This window comes from Cinclus cinclus, chromosome 3 (genome assembly GCF_963662255.1).
Source record: "Cinclus cinclus chromosome 3, bCinCin1.1, whole genome shotgun sequence".
Classification (NCBI taxonomy): Eukaryota; Metazoa; Chordata; class Aves; order Passeriformes; family Cinclidae; genus Cinclus; species Cinclus cinclus.
In genome coordinates this window covers 109,159,336-109,185,051 of record NC_085048.1, presented here as the reverse complement: position 1 = coordinate 109,185,051, position 25,716 = coordinate 109,159,336, and the positions used below count along the sequence as shown (strand labels likewise).

At 50.7% G+C, this 25,716-nt stretch overlaps 1 protein-coding gene across 1 annotated transcript in view; it reads right to left on the bottom strand.

Annotated features, from left to right (window-relative positions):
• Positions 1–25,716, bottom strand: part of LOC134041990 (serine/threonine-protein kinase pim-1-like) — a 100,960-nt gene that overhangs the window by 11,208 nt on the left and 64,036 nt on the right. Inside the window, exons 2-6 of the mRNA XM_062489062.1 lie at positions 2,201–2,335; positions 2,064–2,114; positions 1,466–1,835; positions 1,072–1,248; positions 718–797 (exon numbers count right to left, since the gene is read on the bottom strand). Of these exons, the coding sequence (XP_062345046.1) occupies positions 718–797; positions 1,072–1,248; positions 1,466–1,835; positions 2,064–2,114; positions 2,201–2,335 (813 nt within the window). The remainder of the gene's footprint in view (positions 1–717; positions 798–1,071; positions 1,249–1,465; positions 1,836–2,063; positions 2,115–2,200; positions 2,336–25,716) is intronic.

The following is a 25,716-nucleotide window of genomic DNA, read 5'->3' as shown; positions in this document are numbered from 1 at the left end:
TCAGGCCGGATGCCCCCACCCCAGCCTGTGCCATGTTGGCAGGAAGAAGCTGTCAGCGAGGCCAGGAGCCGGCTCCCCTTCCACAACATCCATCCCCTGCCCCACCAAAAAGCAGCTGAGCAGTTGGCAGAAAGATTAATATTGTCCACTGCCACCCCACGGGGAACCACCGGCACGTGGCCAGGCCGAGCCCTGCAATGCCTGGAGGCACGAACATCCCCCCACCCCTGCACCGCCTGGGGACTCATCTTGATTTCGTCGGGGTGCAGAGCATGTCCTCTAGGAAGGGGCTGCAACCAAAGCCCATCAGCTTTGCCCTGCCAGTGGCCAGCTCGAGGACGGCGTTCTCCAGCTCTGCGCTGATCTCCAGAAGAACACGCCAGATGTGCCTTGGCTCGCGGGGACATCACGAGGCCATTGAGCTGCAGGGGGATGTTTCCCCTTTTCCACTCTGTGGCAACTTCACTGCACTGTGCCACAATTTCTCCAATAGGATGGGGAGCCCTGAGCCGCTCCCTCCACAAATCGCCGGGGACCTGAGGAAGCACCTCCTTGGCCGTGCTCTCTGCTCCATGCCAGGGCCACTGGGAAATGCTCTGGGGAATTCTTTGAGAGCCACAAGACACGAGCAGCTGCTGCTTGCGGGCATCCTGGATTCTACTGTGCAGAGGGATGGATCTCTGCTGTCTCCTGGGCCAGGTGGGGCTTCTGCACCCAAGAATGTTCTAAAAGGTCATCCAAGGATGGCCTGTCTGCAGGGTCCATGGATAAGCACCACCTGATCAGGTGCTGGCACTCTGCAGAGAGAAACCAGAAACTGCTGGTCAGCTCCTGTCCATGCTCTCCCAGATTTCACAGTGCCCACAGCACACTAAGAGTGCTCAGAGCTGTTCGCACAACTTCCCATCCATCCTCTCTTCTGGAAGAGAGCAGCAGAGGTACACCTGCCGCCTCGTCCAGCTCAGCCCAGGAGATGAACCTCCTCCCCAGCTGCAACAGCAGGACACTTATGTGCCACCTGCCCTCTCCCAAAGCCGTTCTTGCTCCCGTGCCTTGAAGGCCCATCCCCACCTTGAGACACCCGGGGCGGGAAGAAGAGCTGTCCCCGGACGATGTCCTCTCTGCTTTTGAAAGGAAGGTGCCTGCACACCAGCTGATAGAGCAGGATGCCCAGGGACCAGATGGTGGCTGGCTGGCCATGGTAGCGGCCAAAGAGGATCCACTCCGGTGGGTAGTACTCCCGCGTTCCTATGGCACACGGGCACAGCTCATCAGGCCAATGCTGATTGCTCCCTCCCTCCCAGCCAGCTCCTCAACAGCCAGCCCCAGCTCCTGCCAAAATGCAACTTGGCTGCAGCCGGCTGAAGCAGCATTCCCCCTCCCTCCCTCCCTCCCTGTGTGTTCCACCTGTGGAAGCACAGGGGAGAAGCTCCACTGCCTGGCTGGGCCCCGGCTTTGGGCTCACCGGCCATCTGGGTGTAGAACGTGTCCTGCAGGATCGTGCCGCAGCCGAAGTCGATGAGCTTCGCCTCGCCGGTGGCCAGGTCAACGAGCACGTTCTCGGCCTTGATGTCGCGGTGCAGGACGCCGCGGCTGGTGCAGTGCCGCACGGCCCCCAGCACCTGCCGGAACAGCGCCCGCGCCACGGGCTCTGGCAGGAACCCCCCCGCGTGCAGCAGGTGCCAGAGGTCCTGACAGCGCTCCGGACGCTCCATGACCAGCGCAAAGCCGTCGGGCAGCTCGAACCAGTCCAGGAGCCGCACGATGCCGCGGAAGCCGGGCCACGACGCCATCCAGAGCAGCACCAGCTCCAGGGGCACAAGGGCGCCATCGTGCTGCGGGGGAGCCGCCATGCCGTCAGCGGCGCCGATGCTGCGCTCGCCTTCGCCACCCCCTGCCCGGCGCCACCGCAGCTCCCATTGCCCATGGCCCGGGACGCTGCGCGGCCCCCGCTCGCTCCACGCTCGCTCCCATCGCAGCGTCCCGGCTCCCACCCGGCCGGGCCTGGCCTTACCCCGCCCGCCACGCCCCGCCGCCTGCTCCCGCTGGCCCCGCTCACTCACCAGCCGCGCCCACTCCAAGACGCGGTCCCGGGACACTCGCTTGATGGCCACCTGCAAGCCAAGGCGAGCGGAGGGCTCAGCTCGCCGCCCGCCGCTCGCCGCCCCCCTCCCCGCTCCGAGCCGGCCCCGTCTCTTACCGGGACGCCGTCGGCGAGCCGGGTCCCGGCGTAAACGCTGCCGAAGCCGCCGCTCCCCAGCAGCGGGCCCTCCCGGTACAGCTGCTCCAGGGGAGGCTTCTCCGCCCGTGCGGACGGCACGGCGCTCTCGGCATTCTGCCCGGGGCACCCGCCCGCCCCGGCCGCCGCTGCTTCCCGAGCCGCCCCGGGCTCCGGCGCCTCGGGGCCGGCGGCCGAACTGCCGGGCGGCGAGGCTCGCTCGGGGGAATGCGCCGGCGGCGGGGCGGGAGCCGGGCAGCTGCGGACCAGCTGTGGGCGGAACCGCGGGAGGGGCCTCGGTCGGGGCCGGGCCAGCGCCAGGGCCCGCGCCAGGCGGAGCCAAGAGACGCTGCTGCTCCACCACCGCCACCAGCGCAGCGAGGACCTCGTCCACAGGCTCTTCAAAAGGTGCCACAGGCGGTACGGACTGAGCCCCGCGGAGGCGGCACCGCGGCGTGCCCGACAGGGGCGGGCAGGGGGCCGGCTCGCCCACGGCCGCCTTGCGGGGCGCGGCATGAGCCGGGCTGGGAGAGGCGCAACAAGGACGGGACCGAACGGGATCACAGGGAGTCTGAGAGGGAGAAGGGCACGGAGGGCGAGCGGGAACTCGAGCGGAAAACCGATCGAGACAGGCGCTGCTGCTGCTGCTGCTGCTGCTGCTGCGGAGCCGCCGGAGCGCGCGGCCGTTCTGCCGTTGCCTCCGCGAACCCAACGGAGGAGCCGCCGCGCGCCCCGGGGAACACAGGAAACAAAGTAAGAATAAATGAAGCTAATTCCTATCAGAGAAATAGCCAAATAAAGCAGTGGAGGAGTAAAGAAGACTGTTGGCTTGTGGCTTTTTCTTTGAGTGAGATGAAGCATTTTGTGGGGAAGAATTGCCTCTTCTGACAATTTTGCCAGTGTGGGCTGGAGCGGAGCTTTTAAATTTCAAGTAGCAAAGAGAAATCGTGTCAGTATTGTCATCCCTTTTCATTCTCTGCTGAGACACTTGCAGGCTGCCCAAAGACATCGTCTGCAATATGGAACTTGGACCCAAATGGATTGTTAAGTGTGTCTGGATGTCACCAAATCTATGGGAATGACAAAAACTCTCCAGCAATATTTTTAGTGTTAGAGAATCTAGGAACAATGATATTCTGACCACGATGTTGTTCTGGCCGGGATGTGAAACAGAAATAATTTAATCCACACGTAGCCCTGGTGTGCACAGAAATTTTGTTTGTTTATTTCCTGTCAGTGTTAGTGGCAGAAGCATCCATTGCTCAGTTTGGGAAGGCTGACCCCTGACATGGACTCTCCTCAAGTGTGTCTCTGCCTCTGACACTAGAGAACACTGAGTGCCTTGAGAGCTCGTGTTGCCTGTGGAATGTTCCAGCTGACTGCCACCAGAAGCTGTGGACGTTCTTTTGGTATCTGATGCAGAAAAGGAGTTCTCCATAATACCATGCTACTTAAACCCACATTGGGATGCGGCTGTGTAGTGGCTCACCATGGAGCAGATTGCCTGCTTTGTCACTGCCAGCCCTGCTGATCCTGCAAGGGACCCTAGTGTATCCCATGCCTGTTTTGCCTGCAAGCAAAGCTTGGCTTGCCTTAGTAGTGTGGAGTAAATAGAGAAGTAACAAAATGGACAATTAAACAAGTTACTTTGGAGGAGATCCTCATGCTTTCACACATCAGCCCTGCACCTCATGCTCTGTATCCTAGTTTGAATGGACAGGTGTGTGCTAGGGAAAAAGCAGGACCTTCCCTTGAAATGGAGAAAGTAAAATCCTTCCCACTGAGTCAGTATAATTTTGAAATCAAGAGGTTCTCAGGGAAAGATAGGGGGACAGGAAGAACAGTTCTCTACTAAATATATAACAAGGCCAATCTAAACAACAATAACTATGAAATTAACAGGAACCCAGTCACAGTTCCTTTGGTTGTGTGCTCTTTTCCCCTCTGGTGCAGTTACCATCGCCATTGGCAGTGAGCTCTGGCAGGTTCCCAGTGGACAGGGCAGGTGTGTGGATCCCTGCACAGCTGCAGGAGAGCTGGGGGTGATGGCAGCTGTGTCCCAGATGGGAAGGGTGGAGGAGAGACTCTGCTCACGAATCCTTGGAGCAGTGTCGGTCCCGGTGCTCCAACAGGATGCTTGGAGATAGCAAACTGAAGCAGGACAGCATCCTGGCAGGGGTGTGAGGTCCAACACCAGAAGAGGCAGCTCCTGGCACTGGGATGGCGCGGTGAGGTTTCCCAGCTGCCTTCCTCCTTCCAGAGCCAAAAAGGGGTGAGTACCAGTAACTGCCCCCCCACGCTCCTTTACCTGCTTCGAATCTCGTGGCCTTGGCCCCCTTCCCCACACTGGCCCCGCCCTCCCAGAGAAACTCACAAAATCAGGGAGGCTGTCCCTTCCCCATCTCAAGCTCTCAAGGACCTGGCCACCCTTAGCATGTCAGTGGGAAAAAATATAAAACTATAAAATATAAAAAAACAAAACATACCACCAAAAATATACACAATAAAAAATATAACAACAAAATTATTAAGATACAATCAAAATATATTTATTGAAACCTACAGATAACTATCAGAACATATGTACATCTGGAACTATACAGGCTAATGCATAAATCCTTGTCTTCAAACGCTCATTGGATAGGCAGCAGCTTCTTCCTGGGCTTGGAGGAAAGAGCTCTTCTGGACAGCAGGAAAGGACTTTGTGGGTAAATGCACCAAAGAATGTCCAGAGAAAACTTGGTGGAAACACAGAAGCCAGGCAGGTCTGCAAAATGGAGACACAAAATGTAACAGAGGCTGCAATGCAAACCTAAAGCATCTGAAGCTCCATATTTCATAGAACACATTTCTTGGAAATTCATAAATAGCTGCACAGGGAAACATTCACCTACCATCACCCTCTGGAGGCAGGCCAGGGGCACACCCTGAGCCACTTCCACAGAGCTCCCAGGGGAACTCCCTGGCCTCTGGGCTGCCCTGGGACAGCAGGGAGCCCAGAGCCCTGTGCTTCCCAGCAATGGCTCAGCTGCACATGCAGCCTCCTGCTCCTCTCCCTGCCCCACAGCTCAGCAGCCCTACAGGTCCACGGGGCACTGGCAGCAGCACAGCTCATGGCAGGGGGCACCTGCAGGGCACAACTGCTCCCTGGCAATGTGCACAGGCTCTCCAGGCTGGCACAAGACCCTTCCTCCCACCACAGAGCGGCCCAGCTCCCACCTTACCTCGGTGGGAGGCTTGAGCCATGCTAGTCCTTCACTTTGTCCTCAATCCAGAGTGTCTTCAGGCCCCTGAGCATGCCATGACTAGGAAGGGCAGTGGAGAGAGCAGGGGCAGATGCACACCCTTCCTGAGTATTTTGTCATTTCTGGCACAGCTAAAAGGTCAGAACCGCAGGTGTCCATCTCAGCACTTGGTCAACTTGCTGGAGAACATCAAGCCTTCACCAGCCCAGGATGTTGGAGAGGTTTTCCTGGACATGTGGGGACTGGCTGGCAGCACGCTTCTTCAGCTTGGTGCCCATCACCTCGTAGAGGGCAGAGGCGAGCCTGGTGACCACCGTGCGCACATTGGCGCTGCGGACAGGCAGCGCCTTGTTCTCCAGGAAGGACCAGAGCACGGGCAGGGCGTAGCGCTGGGCCACTTCAGGGCTCCTGGCATAAACCCCTTCCACAAGCACTGCCGGGACAGAGACACAAGCTTCTGAAACAACAACCTTAATGCAAACAAGGATCCACCTCGAGATTTGCTTCTTGGAAGCCTCTCTGCCTAAGAGCAGTGAAATAGCACACAGAGCCCAACGATCCAGAAATGGCCAAAGCAGCTAATCCTCCCCAAAATAGAACCACCAACACCTCAGGAGTACTGTCTCCAAACAAATACTTGCACCTGTGGCAGAACTTGTACCTTTACTGGATCATTTCACAACCTGTTTCAACATCAAGAATGACTAAAATGTCAACTTCCCTTTCATTTCCATTAGGAAGTTGTCTAAACCCACACTGAAGATTTGGAAATGCACCATGGAGATTCAATTGAAAGGTTTCTAAGAAAAAGGACAATTCCATCTTTGTGACTCTTGATGTCAAAGTGCCAGAATCCAATCTGGCTCTTCCCTTTGCTCAGTGGCACACAGCAAAGGGCACTATTAGACCAGACTTCCAAACTCCAGCCCACCAGACATGGGTGCTGCTTGACAGCTGGATTAGAAACATCAGTGACTAGCTGCTGTCTTTGGCACAATGCTTTTGTGCCTTCCAACAAACAGCTGCTTCAAACCTCAGGGTGTCTTAGGTAATTACCCAGACCTCATTGCTGTGGCATTTGTGCATCTCCACATTTTAATGTCATTCCCCCTCCCAATGTTAATGGCATTTTTCTTGCAATGTGCACTGGAATAGTAGAATGTAGAGAGAAAAATGCAACACAGATGAATGAAATTTAACCACAACACGAGTGTCTTCTCCCTTTCTCTCTGAAGCCTACTCCCTGCTCAATTTCTGAACTGAACTTTGTCAAACACAGGCAAAAAATTGACAACCAACAGGCTCCTTGCATGGCAGATGTGGCTGAGACATCAAAACCTGAAATGCTCTGGACACCATTCATATTTTCTGATCAGGCAAAATGTTATGCAGTAACCACTTCTTATTCTGTGGTGGAAGAGACTTCATTTTCTCTATGCTCGTAATCCACCAGCAATCATCAACATTTAAACACTTCCTGAAAGTGCCCAAAATCAATTCTGCCAAGCAGGAAAAGGGTTATGGCATCCATTTCAAAATGGGTGTTAATTTCAGTTAAAATCCAATTCAAGACATTGGTCACAATGGAACTTGAGAAAACATTGTTTGTTCCCACTAAATCTCAGAGAGAACATCTGCTCTTCCTAAAAGAGTCCTAATTTATGTTTATTTCCTTTATTTGAAGAAGAGATCAAAATATCTCCAAAACTAAATTCCCTCTTCCTAGACATCTACTTTATCCCAATGCCCTTTCAAGGGCTTTTGACATTCTCAATCACCGAACACTGAGCATTTGAGATTGCTGAAGAAGACACAACATCTATGAAACATTGCATTTAAAGATGCTGGCACACTTAGCAGTGCATTTAGACCCCATTAAAGCAAGGCTGTAAATCATCTTGTCCACTATATAGAGAGATTATCACTTTTCCAATCCTGGGCTGTTGCTGACATAGCAAGCTCCTCTGAGGAATCAATTATCAGCTGCATTTGTAGCATTTTGGACAGCACTGACACAGGAAGACACTGTTTGCACACCCTGAAATGCTCAGTCCAATGCCACTTTGACAGCACAGGCAGGGAGCCTCAGCACTCTGCTTCTGCCCCTCTGGCCCCAAAGGCTGCCTTGCACCAAATCCGTGCCCCTAATCTGGGTGCTGAGTTTTGACCTAAGTTGTGACCCCCAGGCACTGCAGGGTTCAGTCTCAAAACTTTTCAAGAGCAAGATGAGAATTCTGTGAGGACAAAAGAAACGGATTGCCTGAAACAGCACTTGCTACATTTTCCCTAAAGGACCAGAGATGACCCTGAGCTCCCAAGAGAAGAGCCAGGTCGGGTATTTTTAACCCCTCCCTTTCCTGGAGGTGGGCTCTGAGATGCCCCAGTGAGAGCTGGGCCCCAAGGCCGAGCGCCACCCCCGTGCCAGGTACTGCACACCTCTGCAGCAGCCAGGGAAAACCTGCCAAACACAGCTGCCATGGGCATTGGGCAGGAGGGACAAGCTCAGCACCTCCCGATTTGGAGCAGCTACTCTACTGTCTATTGCCAGGAATGCCCTGGAAATGCTCCCTGGGGAGACCTCTTGGCTTAGCAGAGGCCATACCTGTGATACGCTCTGTCACATCCAGCAGAGCTTGGCCACTCAGCTGACTCCATTGGTGGCTGAACTCTTTCATCAGTGCTACTTTATCTACAAGAGAAACACACGTTTCTGCTCACTCTTCTGAGGTCCTAGGAGAAAGGAGAGTGGGGAGGGGAAGGGCAGGGGCAGCCCCAATTTATAAAATCAAGTAATTTTCTGCTGATGTACTTCTTTCCTTCCAGCCTATTTGAGGGGGTTTCAAATTCCCAAAGAAAACCTCTCCGTTCACATTTGTCAATGCAAAGTTGTCTGCTGGACCTGGAGCTATGTTAAACTTTCAGATCAAGGACCTCAAGAGTTCAATCACATGTAAGCAGTGAAAAGGTTTTGAACTCCAGAGCAAACAGGAAGAAGTCCAGACTTGGGATACACAAAGGCACAGCGTCAGGCAGTTCAGGAGTTCACAGAGCAGCTGAGGTGGAGAAAAGTGGAAACTCCCCCTGAAGATCTGCCTCTTCAACACTCCATTTGTCAGGCATATTTCTCCTGAGCAGCATTTTCAGAGCTGACATAAATCTCTGTGACAAAGGAATTTAGAGCAGTCCTTGCCTGTGTAGGTATTTGCCACAGCCATCCTGCCCCATGAAAACAACATGTGGAACAAGACATCACTGACAGCTGGATTTCTATCTGTTTGTTTTAAGGAAATGCACTTGGTGAATCATAAGTGTCCCATTTGAAAAAAGAAGACAAATGGGAAAGGTGGAACAGAGGCAGCTACTGCCTATAATGTGGAGCCTTCCAGGGGGCTGCTCTGCAGGAGCCATGATGGGCCAGTGTCCCTTCATGGCAACAGCAAAGCTGTTCATTTGGGAAATCTAATGGGGTCCAAGCAAACTCCAAAATCCCCTTTGCCTCTGAATTGTAGCAAAGCTGTAGTCCAGGACCTCCTCTCCAGACAAGCAGCACAGAGCCAAGGGCTCCTGGCACTTGTGGGAAATGCTGATGCACATTCAAGCCTCTTGGGGGACTGGTGCCTAAGGACTGCACCCCCACAGCTTCTGGTGGATGTCAGCTGGAGTGTTCCACGGGCAACAAGAGCTCTCATGGCACTCAGTGTTCTCTTGTGTCAGAGAGGCAGAGACACAGTTGAGGAAAGTCCATGTCAGCCTTACCAAAATGAGAAACGGATTTTTCCAGCGCTTTCACAGCTGCAGCATGAACCCCGGTATCCTTTGAGTTCAGGCTCTTTAGTATTCCTTCCACTAAACGGACAATCACGGGGTTCAAGGCATCTTCCAGGATGGCTATCATTTCTGCCAGCACGTCCAGCGCCATCTGCTTCACTCTCTTGTGCGTGTCAGATAGTCTCAGGACAAAATGATCAAAAATCTGTGAAGAGAACAAGCAGCAAGAAAGCTGGATTAAAATGTCCTTGTTTGGAGAGGGGATGTGGAAATGAGCATTCAATACCCGAGAAGGTTACACACCATCTTTACCAAGTGCAATAGAGACAAGGATGGAAACGAGTAGCCACAGTTGTGTTTGTGCAAGACAGGATGGAGTTTGGAGAAGTATGTCTGTAAAAACATTTGGGTTATACCAACCCAGCCTGATACTTCTCTTCCCCATCCAAACCCATTTTTCATCAAGAGAAGAATTGCCATGCTTTCAGTGGCTGGATTCCTTTCATTGAACCCAGCTGGGAGTAGGAGACAGCAAAGGTTAGGGCAGTGGAAAATTCTGTCATCATGTGATGAACAACATCAATAGGCACCTGCCAGACAAATACAGCTGGACTGAAAGAACTTGTCCTGCATGCTGGACCTGAATTAAATTTGTCTGGGTAAGAGGGACCAGCCTGTCCCAACTAGGCAGGATGTAGTGCCAAGACAGACTGAATTAACTTCATTGCTACAGGCTTGGGAGAGGAGCTGAAGGGAAGGAACAGTGAAGATACCCTACATACTTGGACAATGTTCGTGGTGATGAGCTTGGGGCTGTTTTTGCACAGGTCTAGGAGGAGTGCCACTCCTTCCATCCGTGTCTCAAACCCCTTGGCTTCCAGGAGATCATCAAGCTTCTGGAGCATCTCCATTTCATCCACAGCTGGAGGCAACGTGACCTGGACTTTTGGATGGTGTAGGAGGCGTCCATCCGAGGTCGACTTCACCCTGGAAAATAAAAGCAAATGATGGCTTGTTGGTGATAATACCTGCAGATAATTGTGAGCAAAACATCCAGAGGTGATTTACTCATGCTGTGATTTCAAGCTAGAGAATCATGAGGCTCTGAAAACAGCATGGACTTCAAGACAATCATTACGGGAGACAATCTACAAATATTATTAATGCAGATATAGGCATTTTTTATCAAATAAAATTTGTAGGACAGGAAAGAATCAGTGGCACAGGGCATCTCTCCAGAAAGATTTTCCTGAGGAAGAGAAATGTCAAGCTTGTTGTGTGCTTTGTCACATCTAACAAAAGTGCTCAGTACCGTTGACTAGAAGGAAATGTGGCCTGGGGCTTCTTTGAGACATGGCTCCTCATCTTCACAGGGCTCTTGACACATGGGCGTTCACCCTTCTGCTCTTCCATCCCCTACAAGGACACAGAGAAACCCCACCAACTTTTAGAATATAGAATAGGAAACTGTCTGCTTAAAAACACAAGTTAGAACCAGGATCACTGCTACCAAGGCTTAGGGAAATATTTGCAAACCTACAGAAGGAAACAGACCAGAGATTCAGTGATGCCAACTCTTTGTTTGCAATAGCCCAAGGCAGGTTATGGGTGCTGCCATAGTGAGCAGCAGTTTAAACTCCCCAATTCATGAGTCTCGAGCATAAATGGCAATAATGGAAACTGCTAGGCACCAAGAGATCTTATAGGAAAAAGCAGAAAAATTAGGACTCTTTGGGGTGGGCCAATTTTGTTGGAAGGTGATTTGGTTCAACACTCGCTCTCCCTGTTTGTGCACAAAGGACACGCTCCCTTCTATAACGTAGATAAAAACAATGAAAGTCCCCCCCCAGACAAATGATTTTCCTCTGGATGCTGCTGGATTCACCAAGCTTCTTCCAGCTCCACAGGGCTTGACAGCAGGGCAGTATTCCCAAAAGACAGACGGTAATTGTAGTAATTAGGATTGACTGGGACATCTGCTGCAGTTTTGGAAATTCTCTTGGCACTACTGCTTCCAGTGTCTTTTGCAAAGACTCTGTTCTCCTCAGAAGCACTTTTCTCACTTCATTGCTTTACTGGGAGCAGAGCAGGGACAGCAGGGTGGGGAGTTATGCTTAAATGTAAACCCACTTTCTTCTCTTCCCCTTTCCTCTTTGTGACCAATAGTCAAAATATTCAAAGCCCCACTTTTCCCCTAAGAATATCAGCTCCTTTGTGGTCTGCAGATGAACAGGCTGGGGATTAACAGCTCATTCCCAGGAGCAAAATGATTGAGCAGAAGGGGAATGAGATAAAGACAGATTAGGTATGTTTGATGTCCTATTAGCTGTGGCTATACTTGCACAAAGGAGACATTTCTCCTGCCAAGCACTTACTTTCTTCTTTATTCTTCTCAGAATATCTTCCAGGTCACAGGCAGGAATGGATCGCTCCAAAAGCATTTTACATTTTGGATGATTTATCAACATCTTCACCATCTCCTGTCCATAATGCCTATGGAAGGAAGGAAGGAGGGAAGGAAGAAAGGAGGAAGGGAGGAAGGGAGGAAGGATTCCAGGAAGGAAGGATTCCAGGAAGGAAGGAAAGATTCCAGGAAGGAAGGATTCCAGGAAGGAAGGAAGGATTCCAGGAAGGATTCCAGGAAGGAAGGAAGGATTTCAGGAAGGAAGGAAGGATTCCAGGAAGGAAGGAAGGATTCCAGGAAGGAAGGATTCCAGGAAGGAAGGAAGGAAATCGAACAAACAAAGGAAACCTGTTAACAGAAGAGGCTGATACCTTAATGTCATCCGTTGCAATCCTTGCATGAGATGGCATTACCTACTCAGCAAAGTGAGAGAAAAATATCATTTCACTCTGAAACTGTGGGTGTGCTTCTGTGGGATCAAAGGATCCCAGGGAACAAGTGAAACACATCTGTTTTGTTGTCAGATCCCATTAGAAGTACCTTGCTGCCATTGCTCAATAATTTGCCTTCCATTAACTGGCAGAGAATCCAGCACAAAACACCTCAGGCCTCCTCTTGACTATTCTATATGTGTGCAGAGCAGCAGCTAGTTGCTCCTGTATTTTTGGCAGCTATTAATTGAATCATCAAAGTAAGAGGATTTGGGTGGCTTGGGTTGATTTTGCCACTAGGAAACCAGTTTTCCTCAAGAAGAAATTTAGAGGTCATTGAGCCACAGACAACAGCATTCTAGAAAGCTGCAGAAGAGGTTTAGACAGACTGAATACATTAGCCCTGAAATACTTCTAGAAAAGTTTTAAGTTAACAAGAAAGATCTTCTTTGGGTCTTTCAGTGATGAACATGAGGCAACATTTTGGCTCTGTGTTGTGCACCTAAGATCAAACAAAACTGTTTGACTGCCAAATCTGAGCTCTTTTGATCTCAGGAAAGAATCCTTCAAGTCACAGGAAGTTGGCAATGCTCCTTCTTGCTGGACAACCTCAGCTTACCCACTACAGTCATTTCCCCAGGTAATCCAGAGCAGTGGTCACAGCACCAAGGCTGACAGAGCTCGAGAAACGTTTGGACCATGCTCTTGGGCACATGGAGTGACTCTTGGCATGTCCTGCACATGGCTGGCAGCTGGACTCCATGGCCCCAATGGATCCCATACAACTCCGGGTATTCCATGCCTCTATGGCCCTTATCCACACCGTGAGGTAACTTAATATTTCCTTTCGTTACCACTCTTTTGTGGTTTTACCTTTCTAGACAGACACAAGACAGTTTTCCTGTGTGAGGAGGTGAAATGAAGATGGTTACCTTGTGTCCTTGTGGCAGTCCTGAGCAAGCGTCCCTGCCGCGTGCGCCAGCCTCTCAGCCCTGGATGTGCCTGCGAGCTTCGTGACTCCAATTTTCTCCATCAAGGACAGCAGCAGTTGCGCCACACACTTCCGCACCTGGGCGTGGCGGCTCCTGGCAAGAGGAGAGCAAACACTGGGGCACAGGGAGAAGGAGCAACAGCAGCACAGGCCTTGGCCAGAGCGTGCTCCCTGCCACTGCTGCGGGAAGGAGGCCTGGCTTCTCCCTGCAGCTTCAGACACCTGTAGAAGCTTCTGTCCTCAGAGAAACTCAAATTAGCATTGGACACAAGGACTGTCTGCAAGGAAGACGGAGGAATTCAGTCTCCCTGCACTACCTGATACTCAGTGTCTTTGCCACAATTTCCACTGAGAAAGATAAAATAATAGATTACATATGAATTCTTTAGAAATGAAAGACCATTCATGCTAACCTATCAGAGGGCACCCATTACACAGAGCTGCAGCAAGACTGAGGCTCATTCCAGCCATTTATCCCCAAATCTGCAGAGCTTTGGAAAAATACAGATGCAGAGAAAACACACTGTGGGCCGTGAAGTTGCAGAATATGCAGCAATGCAGCCTGTTTCTTTTGTGAGGATTGGCAAGGGGTACATCTGAATGTTTTATCCTATTGCAAAGATGGGGAAAGTGTGGCAATCAATTTACCCAGATTGTCCAGTTCTAGAGAGTGTCTTTTGATAATTATCAGGCTCAGCACAAACACTTAAGGCAGCATTTGCATCAGCTATTCCATAGTAGTGGGCCTGTGAAGGTGTATGTGCAGTGATTCATCATCTCAAGGCTAACATGAAACACCAGTTTGATTAGAAAGTAGAGCTCTATGGCCAGGACAGTCATTCAGGACTCCTTTTGGCAGGAGCTGCACCTGCTGTGCAGGCTGTGTCACAGCCAGCACATTCTCCCCTAGGTGCTCCATACCCCATCAAGTACCCTCCTTATTTCTCCAGTTAATGGCATCATGAGGATGCATGTTTTTTCCCAGGGCCTCTGTGCTTAGTGCAGTGAAATATCAAAGAGCACTCATAGCTGCAATTGCAATTGTCCCTCTTCCCACAGAAGCACAAGGCTCTATCCTTAGCCTTTGCAGGCACTTGCACTTCCCCACCATTCACCACATCTAGGCAACTCTGACAGACTGGGAGGACTCCAGGAAGCAGCAGGAAGATGAGTCAGAAGAGGTTTAGGTTGCATATCAGGAAAAGCTTTTTCACCCACAGGGTGCCTGGGACACTGGAACAGGCTCCCCAGGGCAGTGGTCAACAGCACCAAGCCTGACAGAGTTCAAGCAGCATTTGGACAACAATCTCAGGCACATGGTGTGACTCTTGGGGGGCTCTGTGCAAGGCCAGGAACTGGATTTAATCATCCTCATGGCCTCGTCCAACTTCCCATATTCTACAGCTCTTTCATTCTGAGAACTCATAGGCTGAGGGAGGGCAGAAAGAGGGGAGAAGAGGAAAGAAATGAGGTGGATTGGAGAATCCAGTCACTGAGTTGACAGAAGATGCAGGATACAGGACCCTTCCCTCCCACCATTCCCATTCTTTCTCTCATCCCTTCCCCCACCTAGAAGTACTCTAGAAGGTGAAGAATATCACTGAAAGAAGAACCTACTTGACTCCACTGTCCAGGAGAGAAGTCATTGCTCGTGCAGGAGTCACATTTTCCACCATGATCCCCAGGGTGTGACTGGCTGCTTTCTCAACAAACTCTGGCGAATTACACATCATGTGCAGAAGGACCCGAGCCACCTCATCCACCTCAGAGTCCATGTCCTTCTTCAAGGTCACAAAGAGCTCTCCCAGAGTGACAATGGCCGAGTAGGACACCTTTGAGCGGAGGTTGGTCACCTGGGGAAGTCATGAGGGGAAACATAAGAATGACCTCGGAAAGAAAACCAGTTGCCTTAGACAGACGACTCAGGAAATGACAACACGTCCCACTGTGTCCAGAGGAACATAAAAGCACAATAAGAGCAGAAGAGCACATGTACAGCATGACACTTCCACTGGCACCAATATCTGGCCTCAGACTTGCATGTAACAGGCCTAAAAATAAGAAATTTCATAAAGTATCTACTTAAGCCTTCTTTAATGTCAACTGCTTTCCCTTTAGGCTCTTTTCTTTGAAACACAAAGAACCAAATTAAAGTAAGGGCTGCTTTCAAACCATAAAGGCGTCAGTCATAAAGATAAAAGAGTCACGTGCTCCTGTTTAAAAAAGCAACACCAGCAGTTGAAGCACTCAGCCAGGAAACAGAAAACACACGCTCAGGCCTACAGACTAATTTGCAGTGTTGAATGACAGCTCGGGCAGAGACTAGGACTCTGAAAATAACATAATTAGAGTATCTTTTTCTGCATTTGCACATTTCATGATAATGGCAGCTCACTCAAAGATGAGTGTCAGATACCCGACCTACCAGTGAATACAACTACATCTACACACAGATCCCATAGAAACCTGACAGACATTAGAAATACAAGATCTAAAAAGAGAAATGAAGGCAGTCTCTGAGCACACATGGAGATGAACAAGCACATAGCTACTCTACACACTGTGTATGAAGTACAGGGCACAATTCACAAGAGTGTTCTCACCTCACTGGTAACTGCCAAGCAAATGTCACGAAGCCTTGAAAGCAGGACTTCTGAATGGGACCCAGCCAGGAGTTTGATGCTGACCAGTCCCTTCTCCTTCATCTCCCTGAAAGGCAAGTACCAAAAAGATGGATTTTTCTCTCCACCCAAGAACTAGGCAGCACCCTCTGAAATTACCAGGCTGGCAGCTCAGTCAAACAATGGGAGGTGCTTTTCAAGGAGTACTTAATGAAATTGTGGAGCTCCTTCCTGCAGGATGTTGTTGCTGTCAAAAGCATACACAAATCCAAGAGACAAATAGAGGGGTTTCAGTGTCTTCATTTGTGGCTCTTTTACAAGACAGCCTTTCTGAAATGTCTGGCCCATGGAGTCCCTATGACACAGTTTCCTAGAAGCTGTGAGACTGGGTCATGCTCCTGTTTCTTGTCACCTCCCTATACCTGTCCCTAAGACACAATCCCCTTGGGCAGTTATTGGGGCATTTTCCTTCTTTTTCATCCCCAGCAGGCAGTTCAGCAATAAAAGTCTGCACTGGCACTCTGGAGCTCAGTTTCCATGCTACAATCCAGGCTTGTTTCTCACTCACTCCACTCCACCTCCACATTCCCCAGAAAAGGAGCAGCAGGGTGTCCCATAAGATTCCACGCCTGGGAAAGAACAGTTGAAACTCTGCCTTTTCCCAGAATCCCCTACCAAAAACAATGCCCACTACAGCAACATGTTATTTAAAAGGTGTAAACAACTCTGTCTCTCAGCACTTGCTCTAGGCAGCCCTGAGCTACAGAAAGGTGTGTGAGGCATCAGGACTGCAGCACAGGGCTGGTGACCGATCCCACGGGCACCCCTGAGAGTCACCAGGACTCCCCACACCTGCAGAAGCTCTCTTGTACCTCAGAGGGCACCAAACAAAAAGGGGGAAGAGGAAGCAGAAGAGAATTGCAAAGCAAATGTGACTGCACAAAGAGATGCATGTGGCAGATTTTTCATGCTTATCCCATTGTGAATGGAGTCCGTACCCCTGTGTGAATGAAGCATCCAACAGTGAGTTTATGCTAACCCCGACATCACAACCAATATCACCAAAAACTTAACCAGCATCACCTAACATTCATAGGGTTATCACCTCTGGGCCTCCTTCTCTCTGTGTCTAATTGTGGGACACATGTTGAGTATTGGCTAAACACCTCCAGCCCATATGAAGCAGTGAGAAGAAAAAAGTTGAATTCAAAAAGTCCAAGATTCCTAGAGGGTTTCATTGCTTTCTCCTTCCCTTCTGCCATGAGCCTTTCAGGAGTAAAGACAGGCTGGGGATTTGAAAGCACAAATCAGTCCATTTCTCAGAAAGAGCGACTCCCTGGAGCTGCTTCTGGGACTCACATGCAGGAGGTCACAGGGAGACCCTGTCACCTGCCATTGCTGTCAGCACTGGGAGCAGAGAGAAATCTTACTCAGTCCCACTGGGCCAGTGCCCCAAGGCACCCAAATCTCTACACTCAAAACTGCTGCCATCCTGCTGCTGCCTTCAGCCAGCAAATCATCTCATCCCACAGCTTCCTCTCTTCCCTCAAGATTTCCTTTGCAGCTCCATGGAGCAGCAGGCAAAGCGAGGGAGCAGCACAGAGCGGCAGCAGCTGGAGCACAGCTGCAGACCGAGGCCAAGCAAAGGCTGCTCTCAAATCTTGATCCTCTCACTGCTCTGGAGTGGTTTCAGCAGAGTCCTTTGCCCTCTGGGCTGTCGGGGCTCAGAGGCACTGGCAAGATCCACTTGTAAGCTTCCTTAACGCTAAGAGGGAGACAGAGTGACTGGGGCCTTTCTTACCAGTCATCGCTGCCCAGCCAGGAGAGTGCCTGGAGCAAGGACTGCTGTGGGTCAGCAGAGGCTGTGTCCTTGTGCCCACGCTCACGGAGCAGCTCCTGTCGGCGCTCGGCACCAGTGGCCGTCTGCGAGGTCACTGTGAGGAGAGGGTCAGCCCTGAGCGCTGCAGCCCCGGGCAAGGCACCCCGCCATGGAGCGGCCTGCAGCCCCAGCTCCCAGCCAGGCTTCCATGTGCTGCAAACTGGCACTGCCTCACACACCTCCCTGCTGTCTGCCTCCTTGGGCTCCTTGCTTTCACCCAGCCCCCCCAGCTGGGCACAGCTCCAGGCTAAACCTGACCATTGCCCACACAGTGCCAGCTCCCAAGTGCCACAGGTAGCACAGCCAGCGGCAGGTTCCTGAGGCCGCAGAGCTCCCACTCCCTGCCAGACAGGGACGACCAGTGGGAATGGCTACACCTAGAGGGAACCCCCCAGGGGCCTCTCTTGTCCCAGCGCCCTCATTTCCCCCAGCCCTGAGGACTGAGGCACTCTGCAACTCCCTGAGGAAACTCCTGCAGCTGCCCTGCCACAGCACCAAGCCAAGCCGGAACAACCCAGGCTCAATTCTGGTCAGTTCTCAACGTGGAAGTAGCATCACTTGAAAAGAGCATTCCAATTATTATTCCTTGCTCCCTTCTTTTTATCTCACCCTAGTTGGGATGATAGCACAGGCAACCTTGGAGCACCAGGCAGCCCCTCCTGACTGTCACCTCCTACCAGCAGCCACTGTGTTTGGCTGCAGTGACACAGGAGGCACTGCTTGTTTCCTCTTGGAATTGCAGGCCATGGGATGGTGGCAGCCAGGAGCCATTGATCGCTTCAGGGAGCAGCAGCACGACTGCACCAAGGCACTGACTGCCATGCAGAGACAACCCTTACTGGGATAGCAGAAAAGCTGGCTGCAGAGCCGGACAACAGCACAGGCAGAGGGCCCCGATGGGGAGTGGTCAACTGATGGTGGTGGTACTCGTAGGTGCACAGTGAGCACACCCTGGCACACTGCCCCCAGCTCATCTCTGCACTTACAGCTGTCTCCTGGCACCAGCGCTGTAGTTTGGATTATCAGGATGGACAAAAGCCCGAGCTTAGGCCTTTACCTCTACTTTATTCAGCTCAACTTTCCAATGCATCTCTAAGAACTGACTACGGCAAGACAACCAAGCTGTAGGAACTCAAAAGTGGATTTGGTGCTCATTCCCGGACAGGCTATTGACCAAAGAGCCCAGTTGTGCTGGCTGAGGCAGGAGGCACTTTGTGCTCCTTTTGCAAGGAAATAACTATATGGGAAAAAGCTGCCACAGAGCAGACTTACCTGAGGAGTTGCATGGGACACTGCCTTCCTCTTGGATGATGGGCATAGTGGGCAGTAAGGGCATCTTGTCCTGCTTCCTCAAGACCTTCTTCTTCAAGGCATTACCAGGGTGTTTTCTCTGCACACTGGAAGCTGTGCCATTGACAGCTGCTTGGCTGAGGCCTGCAGGGACCAAAGAGGAGCTTGTAAGTGGAGGGTGCTGGACAGGGTCACTATGGAAAGGGCCAGAAAATTTGCTGGAGCTGGGTAACATCTCTGTGTTATCCCAAAGAACTTCAAGTAGAACACTGGCACGCTAGTATGGGACAAGGATCATACAATCACCCAGGAAAACCTACAACAATTTTGGTGGGAAGGCCCCTTTAACCACCATCTAGTCCAACCCCTGGGAAACGGAACATCTTCATCTGGATCAGGTTCCTCAGAGCCCCATGTAAACTGGCCTTGAACACCTTCATAGATAAATCAACAACAGCTTCTCTGGAAAAACCCTTGCAGCATTTCATTGCCTTCATTATAAAATAAATTCTACCTAATATCTAATCTAAATCTACTTTCTTCCAGTTTAAAAATCAAACTGCAGTGATGCTTCCCCTAAGAAACAAGGAGAAGCCAGTGTTGCTATGCTTTCGTTTTCCTGTTTCAGAGGCAGGCTGGGCAAGTTCCCAAAAGAAAGTGCAGATAAGCTTGGGTGGTGCCCTGGGGCTGAGTGCTGCCCCCGAAGGTCCCTGCTGCCGCCCTCGGGGCAGCGCACACAGCGCTGCAGCCAGAGCCCCTCAGCCGGGATTCACTGGGGAATGCTGCTTGCTCCTGGGGCTACAACAGAAGCACTGCCTCAGGGCTTCAGCACAGCTCTACAGTGCCAGCTCCTTGGAGGGGAGTGGCTCGAGAAGGATCTCTGGTCTTTTCATCAGAAGGTGCTGAATTTGGTTTCTTCCAGGTTGCACCTTGGTGGAAAAGCATTCTTCTGCATTCACATTGCCTGGAAGCTGCTCTTCAGAACAGAGTCTGAAGGGCAGGCGACTTTCCAAGACTGAATTTTCTACTCTGAAAGATTTTAGAGGTGAAGGTGGGAAGCTGATACTCTGTTACTAAGTGAGGCCATGGGCAAGACAATTAATGCCTCTGTGTTTTTCTCTGCAAAATGGAAATCATTCCTATGCAAGCTTCCACTCAGATGCAAGTGCAACAGCCCCCCAGTCTGATTGCAACACTGTGCAGAGGGTAAGGAAGAGCTCAAAAAGGACCAGCAGTGTAGACACCACTTGCTTGCTTCAGCTGCATCCCTGGGCTCAACTCTCAGTGGAGGCAGCTTTAAGGATGATAAAATTTCATTCCTCTTCTTCATCTCATTCTCAAAAATCTCAGTTTTCTTCTGCTCTAACTTCTTTTCAGCCAACTTGCACAATGAAGAACGAACCTAGTTGCAATGGAAATACATCACAGACTGTAAGCAGAGACACACAAACCAGGCACATCATCTCATTGGGAGCATAGAGTCCACAGAGTGCCACAGACATTAATCCAGCTCCATATGCATTCCAATAGTTTCAGGAGAATGTCTCCCATCCTCACCTTGGCAATTATACACCGTCAGGTGGAACACTTTAGTGCCACAGCCTTACTCTGCTCCAACTGTGACAGGAAACCCTACTTGAAACATGGAAGTCATAGGAATGCTCCAAGACAAAGGAAGAGCTCCCATGAGCAATGAGCAGGCAGTTCAGTTCCTACAGGCCATGGCAGGAGAATAAAAGCCATGTGCATTATGCAGCAAGGAGGGGTAATTAGCTGATGCTTAACACTCATGGCCAGGAAGTGCAGCTGTTTGTCACTTCCTGGCTTCTGAAGGACTCAGCTCTGGAAGACTCTCAACGACTTGGTCTCTGAGACCAGGAGACCAAAAGGAGGAGGGAGTCATGTGAAAACAATTTGGAGGAGCATTGATATTAAGGAGCAGAAAATGTGAGAATGAGAGGGCTGTGAGATACAGCCAGAAAGATAACCAGGAGACATCGAACTGTCCCGTTTTTATTTTGCAGCCTTGCTTATACTCAACATTAGCATTTTGCTTCTCTGCTTCTGAGGGTGCCCTTTGAATTAGCTCACTCCTGTGAAGCTTGATCTGCCATTCAGAACTTCTCTGAAATGGCCTTTGCATATAAAGAATGCTTCAGGCATGACCATGGCACCATCTCCATGCAGTGACTTTTCCACAACTGGAAACAGCCAAGCAATTGCTCAAATAGCTGTCAAATATATTCCCAAGAGAATCCCCAACCCCCAAGAGTGGAAGATTATGGTTTTCAGAGGCATTTTGGGCCAAGCACTAAACAGCCACTGGAATGGAAGTCTGCTCATCCCTGTTCTTATCCCTTACCTTTCCAAAGCCCTCTCTCAGGTCTCTGTCACTTGTTAGACCAGGACTGGTGGGATGATCCATCTCCTTGAGCTGGCTCAGTGGGAGGCCTGGTACTGGAAGCAAAGGTTCCTGTAAATCTCTGGCACACTTCAATTGCCCAAAAATGTCATGCTTGGCAACAGGCAAGACAGGTTCCAGATTACAGAGCTCTAACAGGGCACAGAGATGGTGCATGAGAGCAGCAAGCTACATATGCCTAGACCCTCTCCCAGTGGATGGGCTCCTGGAAGGAGACATGACATTGCTCTGTGGATCAGCAGACTGAAACCTGCTGCCTCAGCCCCTAGTTGCTGGAGAGCCTCTGTGTTTGATAGAGAAGGGCAGAGATGGAGATTGCTCTTGACAGAGATTCTTATCTGCCCTTATGCTGATTTTAGTAAACATCTTTCTGGTTCCTAAAAGTAGTCCCAGGTTCTAAACCTGTATGCTTTCAGATCAACATTTTGGGGCAGCAGGGAGCCCAGAGCCCTGTGCTTCCCAGCAATGGCTCAGCTGCACATGCAGCCTCCTGCTCCTCTCCCTGCCCCACAGCTCAGCAGCCCTACAGCTCCACGGGGCACTGGCAGCAGCACAGCTCATGGCAGGGGGCACCTGCAGGGCACAACTGCTCCCTGGCAATGTGCACAGGCTCTCCAGGCTGGCACAAGACCCTTCCTCCCACCAGAGAGCGGCCCAGCTCCCACCTTACCTCTGTGGGAGGCTGAGCCATGCTGGTCCGTCCCCTTGTCCTCCTCCCTGGCAGTGACCCTGGGGACAGCGCTGCTCAGCTGCCTCTGCCGGGGCTCCTGGGCCAAGGCCCCCTGAGCCAGCCGGGAGCCCACACCTCCATTCCCAACACCGGGGTTCCGCACATAGGTCTGCATGCCAAACACCTCAGCGAGTTTCCTTGGGAACAGAGGCATCCCAGGTCCTATCACACACCAAGAGCTCTTTGCCTTCATTCTCTGGGTTTCTGTTGTAGACTCAGAAGAAGCTGTAGACAGGTACAAGAGAAGAAGCAAGTTAATTGAACTCACTCCTTTACAATCAACCCATCTAAAGAGTGGGGAATTCAAAGAGCACTTCAGCTACTGAAATGATTAGTTGTTTTTTTTATTTTTCATGAAACTAATGTCTAACTAACTTGAATTTCTCTGAACAATGTGGATCTGGCAAGCCAGGAGAGATGGGTTCTATGACTTGATGTGCTGCTCGTTGTCTCCACACTACTACAGGATTCCTTTCCTTCCAAAGAGTTGGAAACTCACAGTGGTCTCTAGAATTTGACACTATCTAGGAAGCGATTGTTTTCAAAAGTAGATTTCAGGTTATTGTTTCTGTAACTCCCAATCAGTTCTAGGCTGGGTTTTTTATTCTGGGGATCTTTTTAATTCCTCTTTGTAACAAAGGAAGTGGTGGTACACAATCAAGATCACTACATGTTACATGCAAAAAGGGCTTTGCTTTCCCAATTACATGTCCCCAGTACTCTGCAAGCCCATAGTTATAGGGAATAAAGTGGTCATCCAGAAGTTTCACTTTTGCTCTACTTCACTCTTTGACGGGTTTATTCCTTGCTTTCTTTCCTGCACAGACACCTAAGCCCAACATAAACATGACCTGCCTCAAAACATTTCTGATCATGGCTGACACTGACAACTGAAGGTTTTCAAAATGGAAATAGCAGAGGGCAGGACATTCTGAAATACTCTTCAACAGAGCTGTTAGATATAAGGCAACTAATTATTTGGATATGGCTAAACACGGGGTAAAATCATGTAGCAGCCAAGCAATAAGAGTGGAATAACATTCTTTAAACTGGGTTGTTTTCTCCTGTAGAATGTTCTACTGAGTTATAAAAGAAAGGCAGGTAAGGTTTAATGACATAGCTCGTTTCTAGTCCAGAGTAAATCCAACAAAACTGTCACCTTACTTACTGAGCAATACTTCTCCCTAGCTGCATTAAGCATTCCAGCTGCATATCACCAATTAAGGAGTCATTCCAAAGGAGCCTACCCAGGATTTCTCAGAAATAACCCTGCGCAAAGGGACCCGGCCTCTGATCCCTTTTTCTCCATCAGCAAAAGTCTTTCTTCAAATTTCATCTCTCCTATCATTACCTGCCCAGTGATGGCAAAGGAACAACAACAACAGGCTTTGATGGAGGCTTTCAACTCAAAGGCATTGGCTGGCACAGACGCACCAGAGACCGCATTTTGTCTGGCACAATTCTACTTGTCAGGGATCAGGCAAGGCAGGGACAGGGGGACGAGGCAGAAGGCATCTCCTCCCCCAGCCTCAGCCTGCAACACTGACACAGGCAGAGAGAGTCAGGCAAGAGATTTGTCATTGTGAACATTCCACAGGTGGCTTTGGGCTTGTGCTGTCAGAGGATGACAAACTCCTGGTTTGAAAGACAGGTGTTTGCTGAGGAAAGCAGAAGCCTCCCTTTGAACTGAAAAATGTGATCCTTCCTTCCTACAGATTATTATGATTTTGAAATTAAGGGAGCTCTCAGGCAAAGATATGGGAGTAGGAATAACAGTTCTTTACTAGTATATGTAACAAGACAAACAAGAACAACAACAGCTATGAAATTACCCACAAACAGAACAGTAACTCAGTCCCAGTCCCTTTCTGGCTGCAGGCACCTTTTCCCTGAGCTGCAGTTCCCTGCTGCTGGGCAGGTCCCGCAGAGCTGCAGGAGGACTGGGGGTGATGGCAGCGCTGTCCCAGGTGGGGAAGAGAGATGGAGAGAGTCCTTCGCTCACGGCATCGGTCCTGGAGGATGGCTCCCGGCGCTGGGATGGCAGGAATGGGACAGAGGAGGCAATCGTCCTTCTTGTCCGAACTCCGCGGGGAAAATGGGCCGAGGCCCAGCCTTCGGCTTCCACTTCTGGCTGTTTGAATCCCGCGGGGTTACCCTCCCCTCCCCTCCCCTCCCCTCCCCTCCCCTCCCCCTCGACACCAGGGCCCAGTCAACAGGTATCTTAGCATGACAATGGGGAAAATTCCACAGAGGGAAAAGGGAAAGAACCAACCCCCAACATTATCCACCCCAAATTTTCTCCTACCATCATGCTACATGAAATTAAAATCTTCAAATTATAGACATCCATACAGTTACAGATACAGGCACAGTATTGTAGGTAGTTCACCCTAAAACAAGGTCTCCTTGGGGTATGCATCGGGTCTCTCCATCCCTTTGCATGATGCACCAGGTGCAACCTGGCCCTTGAGCAAAAACCACCTCACGAATTGCATTGTCTTTGCTGGATGCAGAGTTCACCCAAACAATTTTTCCTAGCATACCTCTCATGTGCACCATTGGAACCTTGTGCCCGTCTGGTGTTCTCAAGGGCTCAGACTGGGCAGGGCCTGCTCGAATAGTGGAACCTCGGGTGTTCACTAACCATGTGGCCTTTGGTAGATTAATCTCCCAGTTCTTGAAAGTCCCCCCACCCAGTGCCTTCAAGGTGGTTTTAAGCAATCCATTGCACCGTTCCACTTTCCCAGCGGCTGGTGCGTGATAAGGAATGTGGTACACCCGCTCGATGCCGTGTTCTCTGGCCCAGGTGTTTATGAGGCTGTTCTTGAAATGAGTCCCATTGCCTGACTCAATTCTCTCAGAGGTACCATGTCTCCAAAGGACTTGCTTTTCCAGGCCCAGGATGGTGTTGCGGGCGGTGGCACGAGGCACAGGGTAGGTCTCCAACCATCCAGTGGTGGCTTCCACCATGGTCAGCACATAGCGCTTGCCTTGGTGTGTCTGAGGCAGTGTGATGTAATCAATCTGCCAGGCCTCCCCATACTTATATTTGGACCACCGCCCCCCATACCAGAGGGGCTTCACTCGCTTGGCTTGCCTGATGGCAGCACACGTCTCACAGTCATGGATAACCTGGGAAATACTGTCCATGGTGAGATCCACCCCTCGGTCTCGTGCCCACTTATAGGTAGCATCTCTGCCTTGATGACCTGAGGCATCGTGGGCCCATCGAGCCAGGAACAATTCTCCCTTATGTTGCCAGTCTAAGTCTATCTGTGACACCTCTATCCTTGCAGCCTGATCTACTTGCTCATTGTGTCGGTGGTCCTCATTAGCCCGACTCTTGGGGACATGGGCATCTACATAACGGACTTTTACGGGTAGCTTCTCTACCTGAGTGGCAATGTCTTTCCACTCATCAGCAGCCCAGATTGGTTTTCCCCTACGTTGCCAGTTAGCTTTTTTCCATCTTTCCAGCCAACCCCACAGAGCATTGGCTACCATCCATGAATCAGTGAAAAGGTAAAGCTTTGGCCACTTCTCTCTTTCAGCAATGTCCAGGGCCAGCTGAATGGCTTTGAGTTCAGCAAGTTGACTTGATCCACCTTCTCCTTCAGTAGCTTGTGCAACTTGTCGTGTGGGGCTCCATACGGCTGCTTTCCACTTCCGGTTCATCCCCACGATGCGACAGGAACCGTCAGTGAAAAGAGCGTAGTG